The sequence below is a fragment of the Lemur catta genome, chromosome 11, assembly GCF_020740605.2.
Source record: "Lemur catta isolate mLemCat1 chromosome 11, mLemCat1.pri, whole genome shotgun sequence".
NCBI lineage: Eukaryota > Metazoa > Chordata > Mammalia > Primates > Lemuridae > Lemur > Lemur catta.
The window spans coordinates 86,915,834-86,936,155 of NC_059138.1; the positions used below are offsets into that span (position 1 = coordinate 86,915,834).

Here is a 20,322-nt window from a genome sequence, read left to right on the forward strand (position 1 = left end):
CTGATTGGGTAAAAGTCAAAGCCCCTCCAGGAGCATGCTGGGTATTGTAGTTCTAGGAGAAAGGTTTGCCCGACTCTGAGTCTGTGCGCATGCTCGAATTAGGGGCGGGATCCCACAGGCCGGAGGTTCGAGTGCTGTAGGTGTCATTTTCCGGCGAGGAAAATGGCGCTGGCCATGCTGGTGCTGGTGGTTCCGCCGTGGCCTGCAGCCCGGGGACTCCTCCGAAACTGTTGGGAGCAGCTACAGCGGAAGCTTCAGAGCCGGCCAGGATTTCCCAGTCCTCCGTGGGGTAGGCAGAGAAGGTCTCCGTTGGGGAGGGGTTGGATGAGGACATCGTGGTAGACACAGAACACATTCTGCTCTCAGCCCGTTCTGACCCCCGGCTGCGTGTAGGGGACGTTCATGACATTCACTTACGTAGCAAGAACATACGGTTGTTTTTATCCTCTCCCCTGGGGGAAAAAAAGTCCTTCTTATGCCCCGTTTGTACACAGTATGTAACCCAAGCGCCTTATCTTGTGTCAGAGATAAATATAGCCAGGCATTAAAACTCTGCAAACAGATTTTATTCAGTAACTACTGCCAGTAGGGCAAAGAGCTGTGTTCCATTGTGTTTTGCGCAGAGGTGATTTAAACATTTTTAAGGGGAGAATGGGGGAGGTGGGTGCGGAGGCTCAAAGTTAAAGAAGTGAAATAGTACAAAGAGTTGGTGAGTGTAAATGTAATTAACCAGCAGTGTCTGCTAGCTCATAATTATCGAAGTTAGAATTACAACATAAAGACTGAGAGACAGGCTCTATCCTTCCTGATGATTAGATTTCAAAGGAATGGCTCTCGGGTCCTTGAGTTGCAGAAGTATTTAGAACTTTAAGCCTTTTTTAGAAAATGCTCTAAGGAAGGGAGTTCAGGGGTCTGTCGTCCAGTGTGTGTTGGCTAGAATAGGAAATTTTCTGGCAGCCTTGAGCTTTCTCAGGCAGGGTCCGAAGTCATCCTAGAGACTCGGCGTTATGCTGCTAGAACCGGTGCTAGAGTTTGGTCAGGTCTCTTAGTGCAGGGGTTTGGACAGAGTTGTCCTGTGAGGACAGTTCTGCTGTTATCACTTGACATCAAGGCCTGCCACTCTGGATGTATCTTTTCTTTCGTTTCCAGTCCTCGCACCCCCTGATGCACAGGGAATGCATTTTGTTGTCATCATCTGTGGTGGTAGTTGAGCTCTGTACAGATAAATTCTGCTTCCTGTGTTTCCTTGGGGAACTAATTTTAAGTGGAAGTATTTTGAATGTTAAAACTGTCACTGTTTTGACATTTACATCCTACTCAATTTCTAAGTATCCCAAAAGTGATAGTACCCAGACAGACTGAACAGAGATAAATACTAAGAAAATATAATATATACCACTATATACCAAGCAATGTGCTAAGTAACCTTTCTACATTTACTTCTGGGATAATCTTCACAGCAATCCCATTAGATTTCTCCACTTTTCATCTGTAGTAAGTGAACGTCCAAAGGTCACGCAGGCAGTCCAGAGCGTTTATTGTTAACTACTGGGCTATGCTTAGCAATACTTTTAGACATATTGAAAAGGAATACCAGTTGATTGTATAAGCAACTTAGAAAACAAAAGTGAAACTTTGATAGTCACATAAATAATATACAAAGCAGTGGTGAGCTAGCTCTTTAGAGAACAGACAGAAACTAAGATTAAATATTGTGAAGAACTAAGTGACTTAAGAGGGCTACTAGGCTTATATGGTAAAGGAGCTAACTCAGTTTGAGTATAATAAAAAAGGTCCAGTAGGTGCTTAGTTCAGGTCACAGAGGTGCATTTAGGGAATCTTAGTCTTAGATTTACTTGTAAATTAATTAGGTACTTACTGCCTACCAAGTAGAATGTAGACAATTGAGTGATTTTTGTTGTTTGTTTTGTTTATGTGCCAATCAAACTTTTATTCATACTACTAAACCCTTGAGTCCTGTATTATAAGAGGTGAGAAACTCTTGATAGAATTTCACTGATCTCATTTCCCAGCAGTTTCCACTAAGAAAAAATTTTATCTGTGTTTTTAAAAATAGCCTGTTGTATGCAGTTTAGGATATTTTAATAGCTAAGGTTTCCTGTTAAATGTCTATGGATTTAACATTCCAAATTATGTATATGTCTCTGTGTGTGTGTTTAATGATTGTTGACTGTTAAGGAAAATGATATCTGTCAATAATCATTTAGAAGCTAGAAACCAATTCTATATCTCCATGCTTTATTTTATAGGACCAGCATTAGCAGTCCAAGGTCCAGTCTTATTTACAGAGCCAGCAAATGATGCAAGTGGAAGTAAGGAGAATTCCAGCCTTTTGGACAGTATCTTTTGGATGGCAGCTCCCAAAAACAGACGCACCATTGAAGTTAACCGTTGTAGGAGGAGAGACCCTCGGAAGCTTATTAAAGTTAAGGTAATGTGTTGATTTTGTGGGTGTGCTTTTCCTCAAGTCCACCACTAAATAGCCTCATGGTATATTCATACAGCTTATGGATACATTATTCTCGGATCTTATATGTCTGTTTTCCTCTGGCCTAAATTAAATACAATATTCTCATTATGTATACTGTCCTCTAACTTAAATGTGAGAAACACAGTCAAGGAAGGAGTTTGGAGATTGGACAGAAAACTAGGCTTTGAAGAGCCTACATGACTTTTGAATTGTGAGCTGTATCAGCCCTGAGCTGTGTGATATTTGGACCACAAACGGATAAACATCCTAACTATGGCAGAGCCTAGAATTAAAGTCAGAAGCAGTAGGCATATTGATCTTGGGTGTTACTGGCCCTTACATGTTCATTTTATTGTTTACCATGTAAAGACTGTGAAGGAAAACCTTGAGATAAGTAATAAAATAACTAACATCTGTTAAGGGACTGTGATGTATCTCAGTGCTTTATGTGTATTATATCTCATCATCTCTTCACAATAACCCTCCAAAGCAAATACGTTTTCCTCATTTTTAGGATGAAGAAAGGTAAGCAAATCTCTAGGCAAAAAGAATTTGCGTGTGGTCACATAGTTATTAAGTGGTAGAGCCAGGGTTTGAGCCCTGGTGGTCTGATTTTCTTTGTGTGCCTCTGTCCTCAGAATTCCATATTCCCCTCCTCCACAACATGGATGTACTCTCTGCGCTGGTCTAGTAAGAAGAAAAATTACAGTGTTTATTACCTCCAGTTGGTTAATATATGGCTTTAACAGCTATGATTTCAGTTACTGTTTGCTTCATGGCCTTCCACGGCAGCAGTGCTATACAGCTGAAACCCAGCAGAATTGGCTTTCATAAGCTTCCACAGTCACCATTAAACCAAACCGTTAGAATAGAACTTAAGCCAGAAGTATTGTGCCTCATGGTTGGAGCTGAACTTAAATCTGGAACCGAAAAATACTTCATTACTTACAACTTATAATAATTTATACAATTTGGTCAAGAGGGCTTAAATGAGATCATGTACTGAAATATTACCTGCCTTCCCTGATTGCATTTATTCTAAGGGAACAAAATAGCTCTTATCCTGTGCATTTATTTTCTTCCTTGAAAATTTTCTGCTACATATAGTATACTATGTTAGGTGCTTTGATCATGAAAAGAAGACCAACTGACTGTGTATTTTTTCATACCTTTCATTGGACATGCGATCCAATTTCCAGTATAGTGGAGTAAAACGAGAATATGGTTAGGCCAGTAATTTGCAAGGTTCTGTGTTTCTTTCAGAAATTTCTTTCGTTATCTGCCTCACAAATGTTAGTATATTAATCTTATGAAATGTTTGAAGCTTCTTTGATGCTCCTGTTTATTATTTTTTCTTTATATTTCTCTTCAAATCTACATTCAAAACATGTTGAAAAATCTTTTAGAAGTTATAATTGTTTTCTTTTATAGTTCAAGTTGAATAGACATGTAAAAAAACTTATTAAAATCTCCTCAAATTGTAACATAAAAGAGCTTTCACGCCATGCACCAAACCTATATTCTGTACAGGAATTTGAATTACACTGTGATAAAGCAGAGGAAGCCAACTTGTAATGTTTTTATCATCTTGTTTTCTCCAAGATAGTTTGAAACTGAAAGTGAATTTGTTTTTCCTTGGTGTCTTATTTAAGATGCTGACTGTATAAATGACCCCATTGTGTTGATGGATTCTTTTTTAGATATTGAGTATTTAGAGTTGGGGCAAATAGAGAATCTTTTTACATAAATATGACTGCTGTGTTTAAGTAAAAATGTACTAGGTTCTAAGTTGGTAGACCTGGCTTCTAGTTCTAATTGTTCTACCAATTCGAACTCAATGTTGCTTGTCCTCAGTTTCCTGTTAAAGTGAGGTAGAACTAGATGGTATATGACTTCATGTAGCCTGAACCTTCCAGAAAGTTAGAATGTAAGCATCACTCCCGTCAGTGATTACTTGTGTATATTGCCCCTTGTAAAATATGTTTTTGTTTGTTGTTTTAAAGAACAATATAGACACGTGTCCTAAATGTGGTCACCTGAAACTCAAACACATCCTTTGTGGCTATTGCTATGAGAAGGTGCGCAAGGAGACAGCAGAAATCCGACAACAGATAAAGAAACAAGAAGGGGGCCCTTTTAAGGCTCCCACCATAGAGACTGTGGTGCTGTACACGGGAGAGACACCATCTGAACAAGATCAGGGCAAGAGGATCATTGAACGAGCCAGGAAACGACCATCCTGGTTCACCCAAAATTGACGCACCAAAGATGTTAAAAGAGGCTAACTTCACAGTAAAACATTTTTCCTAAAAGAGAGGAAGATTCTTTGTTTTTATGTTGTTGTATTTGTTTTTAAATCATCAATATAGTTTAAAACATTCTTGTAAGCAGTTTTATGTGGGATAATTTGAAGAGTATATTGTGAGTAAATTCTGAAAATGTTTGTTTATGCAAAGGCTCAATGGATTAATATATCTGTTTATTACGTATAAGGTTTTAAGTAAACAGAATTTCAGGGAAAAAAATAAAAAAAATTAAAATTCATAGCAAGAATTATGTGCTCTGGTTTTGTTTGTTAGTGGGTTTTTTTTTTTTTTAGACATCACTTAACACAAATATTTTCATTTAAGTAACACATGGAAATAGGCAATTTGAATTCTTGGTGTTGTTTTTTAAGGTGGTGGTTGTGACAGCAAGAAAAGGTTTTGTTCTGTTTTTTGTTTCAGCAAATTAAAATTGCCTTTGGAAGAATTCATTTTATATGGAACATATTATACTAATTTACTTATGATAGTAGTTCTTTTACGCTTTATCTTAAAATCACATTCAGAATATACTAGGTAGCTTATGTTTGGGGAGAGATTTTTAGTAAAGAGATCTGAGCAAATCTCATAGTATACCAAAATGCACTAAGGATGTTGTCTTTGTATTTTCCTTCTAGCATGTCCTTTTAGTATATTTATTTTGCGTAGTATCTTTTTTATCTCTTCATAGCAATAGCCTTAACTTTCTGCAGTTCATTTCTTATTTTCTTCTATTCCCATTCCTCTGTCTACCTTGAGCCCAAGGTTTGCTGTTTTGTTTCCTTCCTCATGCAAAATTAAAAAAAGGTGAGATAGCTAATTAAAACACAGATAAGCAAGTAAGGGAGTTAAAGGAGAAAATCGGTGGACAGGATAAGGTAAAGCCCAGGGATGTATGTACAACAAAAATGCATACCACAATAACCTGAATTTACTGTATTAGCCTGTAAATTCAGCTCTGAACTTTCTTTTCTTTGGAAGGAAGGAGCATTCATTTACATGGATAAGTCTCCGTAAGACACACAATCTAGAAGGTGTATCACTATCTTGGTACTGAGAAACATTTCTCCCCCGGGGCTTCCTGATGAGGATTGTGTAATGGTGTAATCCATGTTATAACATTCCTGGAAGTAGAATGACCAATTTCATGGAGTACAGTATAGACCAATGATACACTGAAGTGCAGTTCAGTAAATGCAAAACTTCCAAAGTATTGGAATCCCAGTAAACAGCTCTGGCTTAGCTCAATTCAAGCAAAAAAAATTTGAGATTCCAGAATTATTAATAGTTATTTTCATGTTATTAAGGTGATCATCTATAGATAATTAACTTTGAAAAATTATATAAGTGTTATGTGTTGAACTTAAAATAGATGTGCTTACAGTAAAATCAATGGTTCACGGACACTAAGGCTAACTACATACCTGAATATAGTCAACTGCCTACTCAGTATTATCAGTTGATTAGGAAGTTGCAAAGTGTACGTCTAGGTAACAAATTGTCCTTTGATGTTATGGACTGAATGTGTTCTCCCAAAATTCACATGTTGAAATCCTAACCTCCAATGTGATGGTATTAGGAGGTGGGGCCTTGGGAGGTAATTAGGTAATGAGGGTGGAGCCCTCATGAATGGGATTGATGTCTTTATAAGAAGAGACACAGGACCTTGCTCTCTGCTCTCTGGCATGTGAGGATCCAAAGAGAAGAAGGCCATTGCAAGTCAGGAAGCAGATCCTCACCAGAACCAAATCTGCCATCACCTTGATCTTGGACTTTCTAGCCTCCAGAACTGTAAGAAATTGTTTAAGCCACTCAGCCTGTGGTAATTTCTTACAGCAGCTTGAGCTAAGACAAAAGGCTGTATGTACGGGTAGACCTAGTGAGAGTATGTAGGCAGGGTCACTGTTTTCTGTTTAAATGCATCCCCAAATTAGGCAATTATTGGATAACAAGACCAGATATCTAGGTCATGTCAGAAAACCATGTCATAAAGGAGAGTGTTTATCACTTTTTAAGGAAGGAGTTGTCCCCTCAAAGTTAGCTTTATCATACATTTTGTCAGTTTATACCTCCAGTTTTTACTATTGCAGAAACATTATGAGTTTGAATTAAGCCATTTATATAACTGATGCATTCATGCTTTGAACATTAGAAATTAACTCCCTGTCCCTACTCGCCCCTTATAACATGAAGATGTTGAGACATTTTTACTAGGCTATTTTGGAGGGAATCATCCTTGAATCTGATATTTTACCTTCTCTCCCTTTCAACTTGTGGGCAAATCCACAAAACACATTGGTTCCACATTTAAAATGAACTTACACTCTGACCACTTTTCACCTCCTGTTCTGCTACCCCCACCCCAATCAGAGCCTCCATCATCTTGTCTAGAACACTCAAGTGCCCCACTAGCTGATCTTGCTTCTACCTTGGCCTCCTGAGATCTATTCTCAACACAGCAGCCAGAATCCTTTCAAAACAGGTCAGGTCATGTCTCTGCTCCAACTCATCTATTTGAAACCTTAATTCATAAAACACATGCACATACATACATGAAGATTTTTGCTTTATGCAATATATACATACATATTTTTTCTTGGTAAACCAAAAAGTATTCTAGGTGCACTATGGCTGACCCCAATTTAAAGAAATTGTGATAGATCTTTTTAAAATGTGAATGTTTTTTATAATTTGTGTGATGTGACTTTTAAACTTAGGATTTCTTCAAACAAGTACAAAGACTAGGGGCCTTTAGAACATTGGTGGTATAGGGATCGCTTTCACACTCAGAGAAGTATTTTCCTTTTTTTTTTAAATAGTTTGTTAAAAGATTGGGGGATTTATTTATTTGATATATTTTTTGTAGAGATAGAGTCTCACTATGTTGCCCAGGCTGGTCTCAAACTCTTGGCCTAAAGTGATCCTCCTATCTTAGCCTTCCAAAGTGCTGGGATTACAGGCGTGAGCAGAGAAACTATTTTCTATCCCTGCCTGCACTGTCCCATTTGCAGTTGTTATGTTTCAGGGACAGGATTTGCCCCTCAATATTTCTCAGTCCGTGCTAAGGTACTCTACTGTGAGGAGTGTGTCTTTTCCTGGCACATACACAAACATAGATGCTCTGTCTTCAACTGCAACTCTCGTGGAGCAGTGTCATTTCGTGGTCTATATTAGTGAATAACATTTTCATCTGTGCCTCTGTGACCCGATGGTGTCTCTTCCAGCTGCTGTTCTTCGCTGGTTTCTACAGAAAAGGAGGTCAAGAACACAGCACCTAAGGCAAATAAAAAGCATGTTCCTTGGTGCTCAGTGAGACACCTTGGCCCACTCTTTGCAGGGCTATTCTTTACCTTATTAACAACACTCCTGGCTACGATCATGCCTTTGTGCTACTCTGCCCGTGTTCCTCTGCTGTCCCCATTGACTGCCTGTGCATTCACCTCCACATTTGTGAAGCCACTAATGACTGTTAGGGATGCCATTTTGGGCAAGGGGGGAGGAAAACTAGAGGGCCAACAGCTGGGTTTCCTGGACCCTGGTGTTCAAGCTCAGAGCCAGCTTGACCATTTCAGCCTTGAAACTAGGAACTGCCAGAATTTGCTAGGCATCACCGAGCAGCCTCACTAGGGGGCAGCAGATGAATTGTACTGAGAATCTTCTCAAATGAAATAATAAACCGTCAGGTCCATTAATGCTGGGGACATCGTCTGTTTCCACCAAAGCCATCAGCCTGTGGCTAGCAGACAGGATTACTGCTGGGGAGAAAGCGCCGTCTGCAACGCTGTGTGAAGGCTGCTAACAAAATTGCACCTCACCCATCACTGCATCCAGGGCTTCTCGTCCCCTGACCCCATGGGGCAATGTTGTTCTCTCAGCATGTGCTCCTTGAACCTCTTCTCTTCTTCCCTTACACCTTTGGGTGCAAGCAGCCTATCTAATTATAAAGTCCTTTCCAAGAGCCATATTTTCAGGATGAAAGCTTAGAATGCTACTGCTGTGTAGTTATTTCTCCAATATTCCTCAATATTAACATTTCAGTGGCTAAAAGGAAGCACAGATTTTCTCTTTGACATTCTTCTAAGCCATTAGGTCTCAGCTATGGGCATTCCCTTCACTCCCCCAGGGGACATTTGGAAAGATCTAGGGACATTTTTGGTTGTCACAACTGGGGGTGGGGAAAGGGGACCAGCAAGTGCTACTGGCTTCTAGTGGGTAAGAAGCCAGGGATGACACTCAGCATTTTCCTTTGTCACACTCAATAAAATTAATTTTATTTTGAATAAAATATGTGACATGAAAATATTTTAATTTTCTAGAAGTCTCACTGTGCCATCTTATCTTTTCCATACTTAAAGCTCTCAGCAATGACCTTCAGATCTATACCTCCAGGTCAAATTTTCCTATTGATCTCCAGATCCATGTTTCAAATAATATGAGATTTCCATTACAGTGTCACACAAGTCTCGCACACATCATAGCCTACCAAGTTTTCTAAATCCTTCCCCCCAAATTTGCTTCTCTGATACCCTTGCTTGGTTCACTTATTTATTCAACAAATATGTCTAATATTTCTATCCAACTATAGCACACTCTGCTTGGCTAATTGGCATTTCAGGGTTAGCACTTTGGAAACAGAACAGCTGACTACGCCTTTACTCTCATCAGCCAAGCCTGTACCTCACCCAAACTTTCCCACCTTGACAGAAGTCAAGTTGCTCCAGCAAAACCCTAGTCATTCTTGATTTCTCCATTTTCTTCTCATCCCATGTAAATCCATAAGCAACTCCTTTTGGCTCTACCTGATAACATGTCCTGAGTCCTGAGAGACATTCAGTTTGGAGTGACAGGGAGGGATGCTGCAAGGAGAATGCACTGGGAAGGTCAAGAATGGATCTAAGGAGACAGGCTGAGGGTTTCTGGCAGCAATCTAGGCTAGTGATGAAGCAACACAGACCAGAATGGGGGCTGAGGACAGAGAGAGAACTAGAGGAAATTGAGATGTATATTTCAGAAACAGAATGGATAGGACTTGGTTGTAGAGATGTGTGAGAGAGGGAAACTACGGATAATTCCCAGGTTTCTAGCTTGAGCAACAGAAGGGATGTGATCAGGAAGCCCAAAAGAGGTGAGGGCAAGTTGTGGAGGAAACTCAAGATACCCATTTTCTTTTCTGTTTTTTTATTTTAATAGATTTAGGGGGTACAAGTTGAATTCCATTATATGTATATATTGCATGTGGTGCATATCGACGAGCTATATTTGAAATACTTATTGGACATGCAAACTGAGACAGCAAGGAGGCTAATGGGTATGTGAGTATGTAAATTTGGAAACAGTCAGCAGATGGAGTGTATTTAAAGGCATGGAAATGAATGAGATTATCCAGGGCAAGTACTCAAAAGAGAGAAGAAATCTCTAAACTGAGCCCCGAGGAAAGGGAGCCTGTCGAGGAGGACGTCAGACGTGGGGATGTCGGGCATCAGACTGTCGTGCCACAGATCCCAGGAGAGGAGAGCGTTTCAAGAAGAGGAAACCAGACATTCTGTCAAATGCTGCTCGGGAGTCAAGTAAGAGGAGGATAGGAGAGCACCCAATGATTGTGGCAAACAGAATTCCCTTGCGAGATGACAGAAGCTTCTTCATTTCAGTGTTGGTGGCAGAAGCCAGATTGGAATGGGCTGAAAGAGATGTTTATTGAGGATGTGAGGGCACGCTCCTAGATAGTTCTTTCCAAAAGTTTTCTTCTGCAAGGAGGTAGAGAAATGAGTCTGTAACTAGAGGATACGGGATTAAGGGGCCAACTGGTGTGTGTGTGTGTGTGTCTGTGTGTGTGTGTCTGTGTGTGTGTGTGTGTCTGTGTGTGTGTGTACTGAGAGATCATCATGTATTTATGCTCATGGGAATTATCCAGTAGAAAGGGAGGCTGTTGATGACACAAGGAAGAATGAGAGAGAGAGAGAGAGAGAGAGAAGTCTTTAGTGCAGCTCTTTGATGAGAGGATGGGCCCAATGCTTGCTCTTACTGGAAGGAGGAATGCATCCTCTACTGTAACACCTTAAGGTTAAACCAGGAGGAAGAACCTAGGGCAACACCCTAGAAGCCTGATTCATTTTTATACTTTTCTGGAATATGCCCCTAGAAGCCTGAGTCTCTGAATCTGCCCTTACTAAAGCTCCATCTATAGTTTTTTTTTTCCTGTTTTCCTGCCTCTAGATTTAAATGAAGGAAATAATTCCATTGAGTCCAATGTATTGATGATTTAATGGTCGGTGTCATATGTCATGTGTTGTCGCAAAGGCTTAATGGTTATTTTTGCTGACATCATCTTCCAGAGTACAAAGACCAGGGACATCAAAGTGTGTACTTTGAGGAAGCATAGGATGTGGTTTCTAGGGGGTAAAAATTAGCAATAGGTAAGATAAATTCTTAAAGCTTTTTATAAAATTACTTCCAGTAAATTTCCTCATTCAAAAACTATAAGATATTTATTAATATATATAAACTTTTAACATTTTTAAAAGAATATGTTTATTATTATAACATAATATATTCTTTACATTGTGCTCAAAATTATTTTTCTTCATTATGATGGGTGGCATTCACTGAACACCTATTATATATCAGGCATTTTCCATATGTTATAAATAATCCCTAAAATAACATTGTGAGGCAGGCAGTATTAATCACGGCCTCTGTTTATGGAGTGTTTACGACACATCAGGCACTGTGTTTTACACAAATTACTGTTGACCTAAAAGAAAAAAAGCGAGGCAAAATTAATATAAGTGGAGAGTTTATTTGGGCACAGTTTGAGGGCTACAACCTGGGACCATAGATTCAAGTTGTCCTGAATAGACATTCCAATTAGCAGCAGATACAAGTGGGTTTTTAAAGGAAAAAGAAGAGGCAGTTCCTAACTTTTTGTTTTACCAAGGATTTACATTAAAAAACATAAGCTATTGATTGGCTATACATTATTCTTTCTATTACAAATTCCAGAAAAATCAAGATAAGGGGTGAGGTAGCAAGTCAGAAACAAAGTGGCTTTAAATAATTGCACCTGGGCATGGGGTGCAGGGGTGGAATGACCGAAGTCCAACACACATGTCTATTTAGTAGCTAGGCTTCCCTGCTCCAAGGACTAGATAAAAATGCCCCAGGCCAAAGGCGGGAGGGGGACCTGGATGGGGCAGTGATAAGAGCAGGAGCCTGAGAAAGTTGGGGCCCTGCCCACCTCACCCTTCCCCAGACACGTTGCACCCCTGCGGAGAGGGCTGGTGTCAAGCTTTTTGGTTAGAGCCCAGGGAGGCAGAAAGACTCCTGAGAGAAAGTGGCTGCCTGGTGTTTCCAGGCAGGTGGGGCATTTTGCAGTGAAGAAGTGCAGACTTTCTTGTCCCTACAGGGTCATGTAAACAGGAACCAAGGATGACCCTCCAGTTGGTGGGTTCAGAAGACCAGGGGCCAGTTTAGTGACATCTCAGTGGATGCTGAGAGCCCAGTGTCTGCCCCTATCCTCTCCCTTGACACTAGGTAAGATCTGCAAAAATTAAAGAAAAAAGAGTAAAGGCATCCCTGGGAAAGGCAGTGTGTTGTGTGTGTGTGTGCATTGGGTGTGAGTGGGACTCGTTACCCTGAATTGGCAATTGTGTCTGTCACCTGGTGGAACGGAGCCTCGCAGTAGAAATTAAGCAACCCTGTGAGGTAGACTTAGGTGCAGATGCAAAGCCTCGCCAATGTCCACCCAGCAAAGGGGGCTAGATCTGAGCCTAAACTGTTTCCAAATCCTAATCCCGGGGGCTCCGCCACTATAATAGATTGCCTTGCAGGTTGTAGATGGTGAATGTGACTCACAGGAAGATGAAAACACTTGCCCACAATCCAGAGCTCATGGAGGGAAGCTGGTGTCTGAACCAGCCTGGGCTCTTCCTTCCACATGCCTCACTGCTAATGTACCAATCTTAAAGCTGCACTTTTTAAATTCTAAAACAAAAATTTGGCTAGCTTCTCAAATGGCATATGAATATTTACAGTAGAATAAGTTATAAAAAGCTTGAAAGGAAAGGATGTAGTCCAACGACTTCATTTTGAAGCTCAGAAAAGAATTTTTTTTGAGACAGGCTTACTTTGTTCCCCCCCTGGGCCAGAGTACTGTGGCATCAGCCTAGCACACAGCAAGTTCAAACTCCTGGCCTCACTTGCCTCAGCCTCCTGAGTAGCTAGGACTACAGGCGCTCATCACCATGCCTGGATAGTTATTGTCTTTAGTAGAGACAGGGGTCTTGCTCTTGCTCAGGCTGGTCTCGAACTCCTGACCTCAAGTGATCCTCCCACCTCGGCCTCCATAAGTGCTAGGATTACAGGCATGAGCCACCACACCCGGCTGAAATTCAGGAAATTTAGCCCTAGACCTGCCCAAGATCACAAAGCTAGTAAACATTAGAGGTGAGTCTAGAACTATTTAACACAATTGCAGCCATGCTTAACTTTTAAAATGTTAATCCTTTGAACAATATAAATACAAACGTTATTGAAAACTGAGATAATGAACAATACTTCTTTCCGATTGCTACAGTACCAGATTCTACAAAGAGTGGTAAGTACTTATAGATTATAGGATGACCGTATAATTTATCATTTAAACTGAGTCACTTTGGAAGGTGAAATGGAGGGATATATTAATAATTATATCAAGAAAACACACGTAAATATGGACTGTGTAGGCCAACCCTATCTACACCCTTCCCAACACCCCCTGCACCAAACCCCATTATAGAGCAGTGCTTCAGTTCCCATCCATGCGAGGGCTGGGCTAGGAGTAACTGAAACAATTTAAGATTACATCTTCCTCCTTGTGGCAGAGGTGGTCAGGACTGAGCCTGTGGTGACATTTTCCTGGCTACAGAGCCTCTGCATGTTGCCCAGTGAGGTGTAAAGAGAAGTTTCCTGAGGACTTCTGGAAAGTTCTGGCACTTTTGGGATAACTTACAGGTGAAATCGCTTCTTTCCTTTTAGATGTTGTTTGCAGATGTGAGGCTTGAAAAAGCTTTGGCTCAAGTGCTCTCTCCTCTCTCTCTCTCTCTCTCTGTTAACTGTGTTTTTGTTTCTGTACATCTTTTTACTCATGTTTCCCATTATTTACGTATCTTCCTATCTCTCACAGAAATTTCCATGACATTGATAATGTTTATCTAAGAAACAATTATAAACTGTAGCCTTTTATTCAATTCATGATTTTGTCTACTCATTAAAATAAAACTGACAACTAAAACTTACAAAAATAAAATTTGCTTTTGAATAAAAATGAATTGAAGAATTAAAATCTTCTTGATAAAATATAGACTTGAAAATTTTTATTGGGAAAAAGTGGACTTGGTAAAAAGAACAGGGCTGCAAAAGAAATCATACAATGGCAGAAACTTTGATGAGTCAAATTTGATAAAATGAATAAAACTTATTGAGTCAAACGTTTATTCTAAGGCTGGTCCAATGGTACTGGGTTATCAGAACTTATTAACATTAGTGTCACTACAGTTGGTATTCAATCCCCCACTGCTAAATTTGACTGGCTTTAAAAAAAGAAAGAACATTTACTCTAAAATACAAATGGAAAATAATTTATCTTTACTAAAATTATTTAGTAAAATAAAAGTAAATAGTCACATAGCTGGCAATAGTTTGTGCTGTATAGTTGTGCTGTCCAATGTGGGATCCACAAGCAACATGTAGCATTTAAATTTAAATTAATAATGGTTAATAATTAGTAATAATCAATCTAAATTAAATTAATTAACAACTTATTGCAAAAGCCACATTTCAAGTCCTCCTGTGGCTACTACACTGAACTGAATGTAGATATAGAATGTTTCCATTGTCTCAAAAAGGCCTATTTAGATTGAGCTGCTTTATGGAAACTTGATCAAAAAATTAAATGGACTTAATGGAGTTCACTCCAGACCCATATGTGAAAATCCACCTCATGACACTGTAACAGAGTAGTCATCCCTCCTCCCATAGATATGGAAGGGAAATACTGAGAGTGGGAAATATCTAACAGAGGGAATGGCCTGGGAAAAAATGGCAAAAAGATTTTCTGTCTCTTTAAAACTTCTCCCACTCTTTTTGGGAACTACAGCCTGTTCTGCATCCCTGAGGCCAGCCCAGTCCCCCACCTGTCCACAAAGAGATGCCACAATTAGAAGAGTTAACCACAGTAATTGCCTGAAGCTGAGAACCCACCCCCAGGCTCTGTATTTCTGCCTATGTTCAGGAAATTTGGATTTTGAGACAAGAATGTCTACCGTTTTTCCTCCTTTGCAAAAGAAACTCTCTTTCCGCATCCCCCAAACACTTGTCCTCATTCTTCTGATTCAGCCACGTGGACAAGTGCTGAGTTTTCAGTAACAACACCATCACTAACACTGAGTACGTTTTACAGATGTGTTTCTAATTTATGGTTTCCTTCAAAAGAAGCAATCTTTGTATTTATAAATTTACCCTGTTTGTTTTCATTAATTTCAAATTTTTATCTTTTTTATTTCATATATATCCATTAATTCACACCATAGTAAAATTAGTCAAATCCAAATACTTTTTTAAATTTGTTGTCATAGTCTGGGAATGGTGTTAAAACTTGCCAGGACCGTTGAGTTCCTGAAGTTTTCTCCTTGTAGTTTGAATATTTAAAAATATTCTGATAATGTGCTATTTTAACATGAATGTCTTGGAGACTAATATTTATATTTTTAGTAAAGTTGTTCAAACACATATAAAAATTCAAAAAAGAGTATAACAAACTCTCATATGCAAACAATTATTAAGATTTTGCTATACTTGCTTCACCTTTTCCTTTTTTAAATCCTTTTTTTCCTAAAGTATTTCAAAGCAAATTCCAGGCATTTTATTATTTCACTCTTAAAAGCATGGATATTTTTGTTCATAGCAATAATGATATCATCACACTTAACAAAATATACAATTACTTGTTATCCTCAATCAAAATGAAAATTTCTCTGATTGTCTTAAAAATACATTTTTATAATTTGTTTGTTCAAGTTAGGAAGCAAGCAAACCCATACACTACACCTAATCCTTAGGTTTCTTAATCTAGAGTGCCTTCCCACTCAGTCTTTTTTGTGCCATTGATGTGTTGAAGAAACTGGAACATTTGTCCTATAGAAAGGCATATTTTGATTTTTTATGTTTACTTCCTTATGGTGTTACTTAGTTTGTTCCTTTGTTTCCCTCTATATAGACAGGAAAATAGCCCTAAAGATTGTTAGATACAGGTACAATTGCATTTGACACAATTACTACACAGGCGATTCTGTGTCCTCAGCACATCATGTCAGGAGGCACATAACATAGGGTTGACCAAGAGTGTTCTTAGTGATGTTGAGTCTAATCAGTGGGTTCAAGTGTTGATGGCCTGATCCTTCCAGATTTGACTTCCCTTGTCAAGTTCCCCATCAACCTTCTACCTAAGAGTTGAATCAGGGGGTGGGGAAACAAAACAAAACAAAACAAAACAAAATAAAATAAAATAGTTGAATCAATTGATGATCTTTGCCTGAATCAATTATTTCATTACGACTTGCTAAATGATGTTTCTATTAGTAATTCTATCATTCCACTGAATTTTACTAGTTGAAATTATCCTGTAAAAAACAAAAAAAAACCACTTTCCTTTATCAACTAGGGTTAGTTATCCTGAAATACAGGTGATACAAGAAAAACAGGATAGATATAGAATTCCTTCCCTTTATTGGCCAATTTTCAGAATATGCAGTTGATTCCCTAGTTACCTCTAATAGTGACCAGTTTTAAATCACTTTATGGTTATCATTATGAATATACTAGGTTGTATATATTCAATGTGTGTGTCAATCAATTTTTGGCTCCTGTATCCTTTTTCATTCAAGATTTTGTTATAATGGCCTAGCTCACAGCAACCTCAAACTCCTGGGCTCAAGCAATCCTCTGCCTCAACCTCCCAAGTAGCTGGTACTACAAGCATGCGCCACCATGCCTGGCTAATTTGTTCTATATATATTTTTAGTTGGCCAGATAATTTCTAATTTTTTTTTCTTATTTCAGCATATTGTGGGGGTACAAAAGTTTAGGTTACATATATTGCCCTTCCCCCTGCCCCCGCCCCGAGTCAGAGCTTCAAACGTGTCCATCCCCTAGACAGTGCACATTGCACTCATTATGTATGTATACACCCATCCCCTCCTCCAGTTGGAACCCATTCTACTAAGTGAAGTATCTCAAGGATGGAAAAATAAGCACCACATGTACTCACCAGCTAATTTTTTCTATATATATTTTTAGTTGTCCATATAATTTCTTTCTATTTTTTTGGTAGAGATGGGGTCTTGCTCTTGCTTAGGCTGGTCTCGAACTCCTGAGCACAAACAATCCACCCGCCCCGGCCTCCCAGAGTGCTAGACTTACAGACGTGAGCCACCACGCCTGCCCAGTCTTCTTTTCTGCGGTAGTGATGAGGTAACAGGGAGGGAATAGATGGCAGTTGTGTTTGTTTTGGTAAGAAGCTTCAGTGGTCAGATAAGGAAATTCCAGAGAGAGAGTCCCTCCCTGCACTCAGGGATGAGGTGAAACGAAAAAAGGTTAGAGGGACTTTTATTCTGTGAAAATAAGCAATTCAAAAACTAAGGTGTTGTAACTTTAACATATTTTGAGCCTCAAGGGAATGTGATTATGGGACCTGAGTCATGCAAATCAGCAGCTATAACTTAGGCAGGTGCAACCTTTTTTTCTCTGATTACAGATTAGCCTTCTTCTTTACCTACATAGTTTTGTAAAATGTTGTAAATGACTAAAGAGCACCAGGGAAGACCCCCCTCCCTCTTCACTGTTGATCATCATTATTTATTAATTTCCCTCTTGCCTTTCTCACACAAAGACTTCAAGACTATCACATTGTCTAAGATGGAATGTTAAAACACTCTTAAATTAGAAAGGAAAACAAGGTGTATGGAAAGGAAAACAAACTGTAACTAAATAAATTGTTGTAATTCAAAAACCACCTTGTATAGAAAATGTTATAATCCTAAATTTCTTTCTTTTCTGCCTATACAAGCAAGACCTTAACTCTTAACTTCAGAGCACTGATACCATGTCCTTGGACTCTGTTTCCTGGATGTATATTCCAGATTTTTGCTTGAATAAACTCTTTAAAGCTGGATTCTGATCCTTCGATTATTTCAAGTAGACAATTCTGAGACTTATTTCTGAGGCCTTTCGTTTTTCAAAAGCACTTAACATGCCAAATGCCATACTTTGGGGAATCATTTTTCTACACCCCAACATTCCCTACTGCTGGGTACTTTTTTAGGTATGTATCTATCTGAATCCTGTGCTAAGCTATGGCAACAGACACAAAATCTCAGTGAGTTTATACAACAAAGATCAATGTCTGGCTCATGTTACCTGCCCTTGCTATTCTGCTAGAAGCTCTGTTTTCTATCACTGTCATGCTGATTCTGGGATCCAAGCTAAAGGAATAGCCACCATCTAGAACAGGGGTGGGGAACCTGCAACCTTAAGGTCACATGTGGCCTTCTATGTCCTTAAGTGCAGTATTTTGACTGAATCCAAATTTTACAGAACAAATTTTTTTATTTTATTAATACATTTTTGTCTTTTATATTTTTATTTTATTTTAACAGTGAACATATTTAAAATACCAAAGAATAGCCCCTTTTTTGTGCCCTTCCTTTTGCTCTCCCTTTGCTGCAACAATGGGTCCAGTCGTCATCTGTGGCATATGTATCATGTCCTGTAAACCTCTATCTTGCTCTTGCTCCATAATGCTATCTTTCTCCCCTCAATAAACCTCATTTTCATGCTTGCCTTGAAAAAAATGCCAAAGAATAAAATAAGTTACAACAAAATAATCCTCCCAGATTGACCCGGCACAATTAGAACATTAATAAGGTATAAGGGCTAAATTGACAGCTGCTATGCTCATGATTTAGTTCTAATTTACCCCACTATCACTCAAAGCTGGTTGGTAAGAGTTTGAGTTTATGGGGATCAAGTATGCCAGTCTGTGATCAGCTTTTGACAACGGTGCACTGTGTTTTTGTTTAAAGAGGAATTTGTGAATAGTTGCACAGCTTGACAGTATTTTTTAATTCTATCTGCTTAACAGCCCATGATGTCAAAGGAGATCAAGAGAACACTGAAGGAAGAAAACAGACTTTTTAATGAGGATTGGGAATTGCAATATTATCTTGTTTCTGCTAAAGATAGTATAATTTGCTTGCTTTGTGATACTGCAATATCAACATTAAAGAAATTCAAGGTTCATCAGCATTATAATACACATAAGCACTACAAATATTTTATTTTATTTATTTTTTCTTTTTTTATTCTTATTTCAGCATATTGTGGGGGTACAAAAGTTTAGGTTATGCATATTGCCCTTGCTCCCCCAGCCCCCTAAGTCAGAGCTTCAAACATGTCCATCCCCTAGACAGTGCTCATCACACTCATTATATACGTATACACCCATCCCCTCCCCCAACCACATCTGCCTGACACCTGATCAATGTTATACCTAAATGTGCTCTTAGGTGATGACCAGTGAAACCAATTTGATGGTGAGTACATGTGATGCTTATTTTTCCATTCTTGGGATACTTCACTTAGTAGAATGGGTTCCAACTCTTTCTAGGAAAATACAAGAGGTGCTATATCACCATTGTTTCTTATAGCTGAGTACTACTCCATGGTATACATATACCACATTTTATTAATCCACTCATGTATTGATGGGCACTTGGGTTGTTTCCACATCTTCGCAATTATGAATTGTGCTGCTATAAACATTCGGGTGCAGATATCTTTATTATGAAATATCTTTTGTTCTTTTGGGTAGATGCCCAATAATGGGATTGCTGGATCAAATGGTAGGTCTACTTGTATCTGTTTAAGGAAGGTATCTCCATATTGCTTTCCACAGAGGTTGCACTAGTTTGCAGTCCCACCAGCAGTGTATGAGTGTTCCTGTCTCTCTGCATCCACGCCAACATTTGTTGTTATGGGACTCTTTGATAAAGGCCCTTCTCACTGGAGTTAAGTGATATCTCATTGTGTTTTTGATTTGTATTTCCCTGATGATTAGAGATGTTGAGCAGTTTTTCATATGTTTTTTGGCCATTCTTCTGTCTTCTTTTGAAAAATTTCTGTTCATGTCCTTTGCCCACTTTTTGATAGGGTTGTTTGATTTTTTTCTTGCTGATTTTCACAAATATTTTAAATTAGAGGGAGAGGCATGAAAGGTTTTATTGCAGAAATTAAAAGATGAAAAGCAAAAGCAAAGACAATTCTTTCAAGCAGTAATAAGACCTGGTAATAGCGCCACTGAAACAAATTATAAAGTGGCTTATATACTCAGAAAAAAAGGAAGCCATTCAATGATGTAGAAATTGTGAAAGAATGCATTGTAGAAGTTGTAGGATGCTTAGACCCCAATAACATTTCAAAGTATTAGTACAAATAACT

At 38.9% G+C, this 20,322-nt stretch overlaps 1 protein-coding gene across 1 annotated transcript; it reads left to right on the forward strand.

Moving 5' to 3' along the window:
- Nucleotides 1–127: 127 nt before the first annotated feature.
- MRPL32 (mitochondrial ribosomal protein L32) lies at nucleotides 128–5,041 on the forward strand. Its single transcript, XM_045564940.1, has 3 exons — nucleotides 128–289; nucleotides 2,271–2,452; nucleotides 4,495–5,041. Exons 1-3 carry the CDS (start codon nucleotides 163–165, stop codon nucleotides 4,747–4,749), a joined length of 564 nt encoding a protein of 187 aa, XP_045420896.1. The 5' UTR covers nucleotides 128–162; the 3' UTR covers nucleotides 4,750–5,041.
- The last annotated feature ends 15,281 nt before the right edge of the window (nucleotides 5,042–20,322 follow it).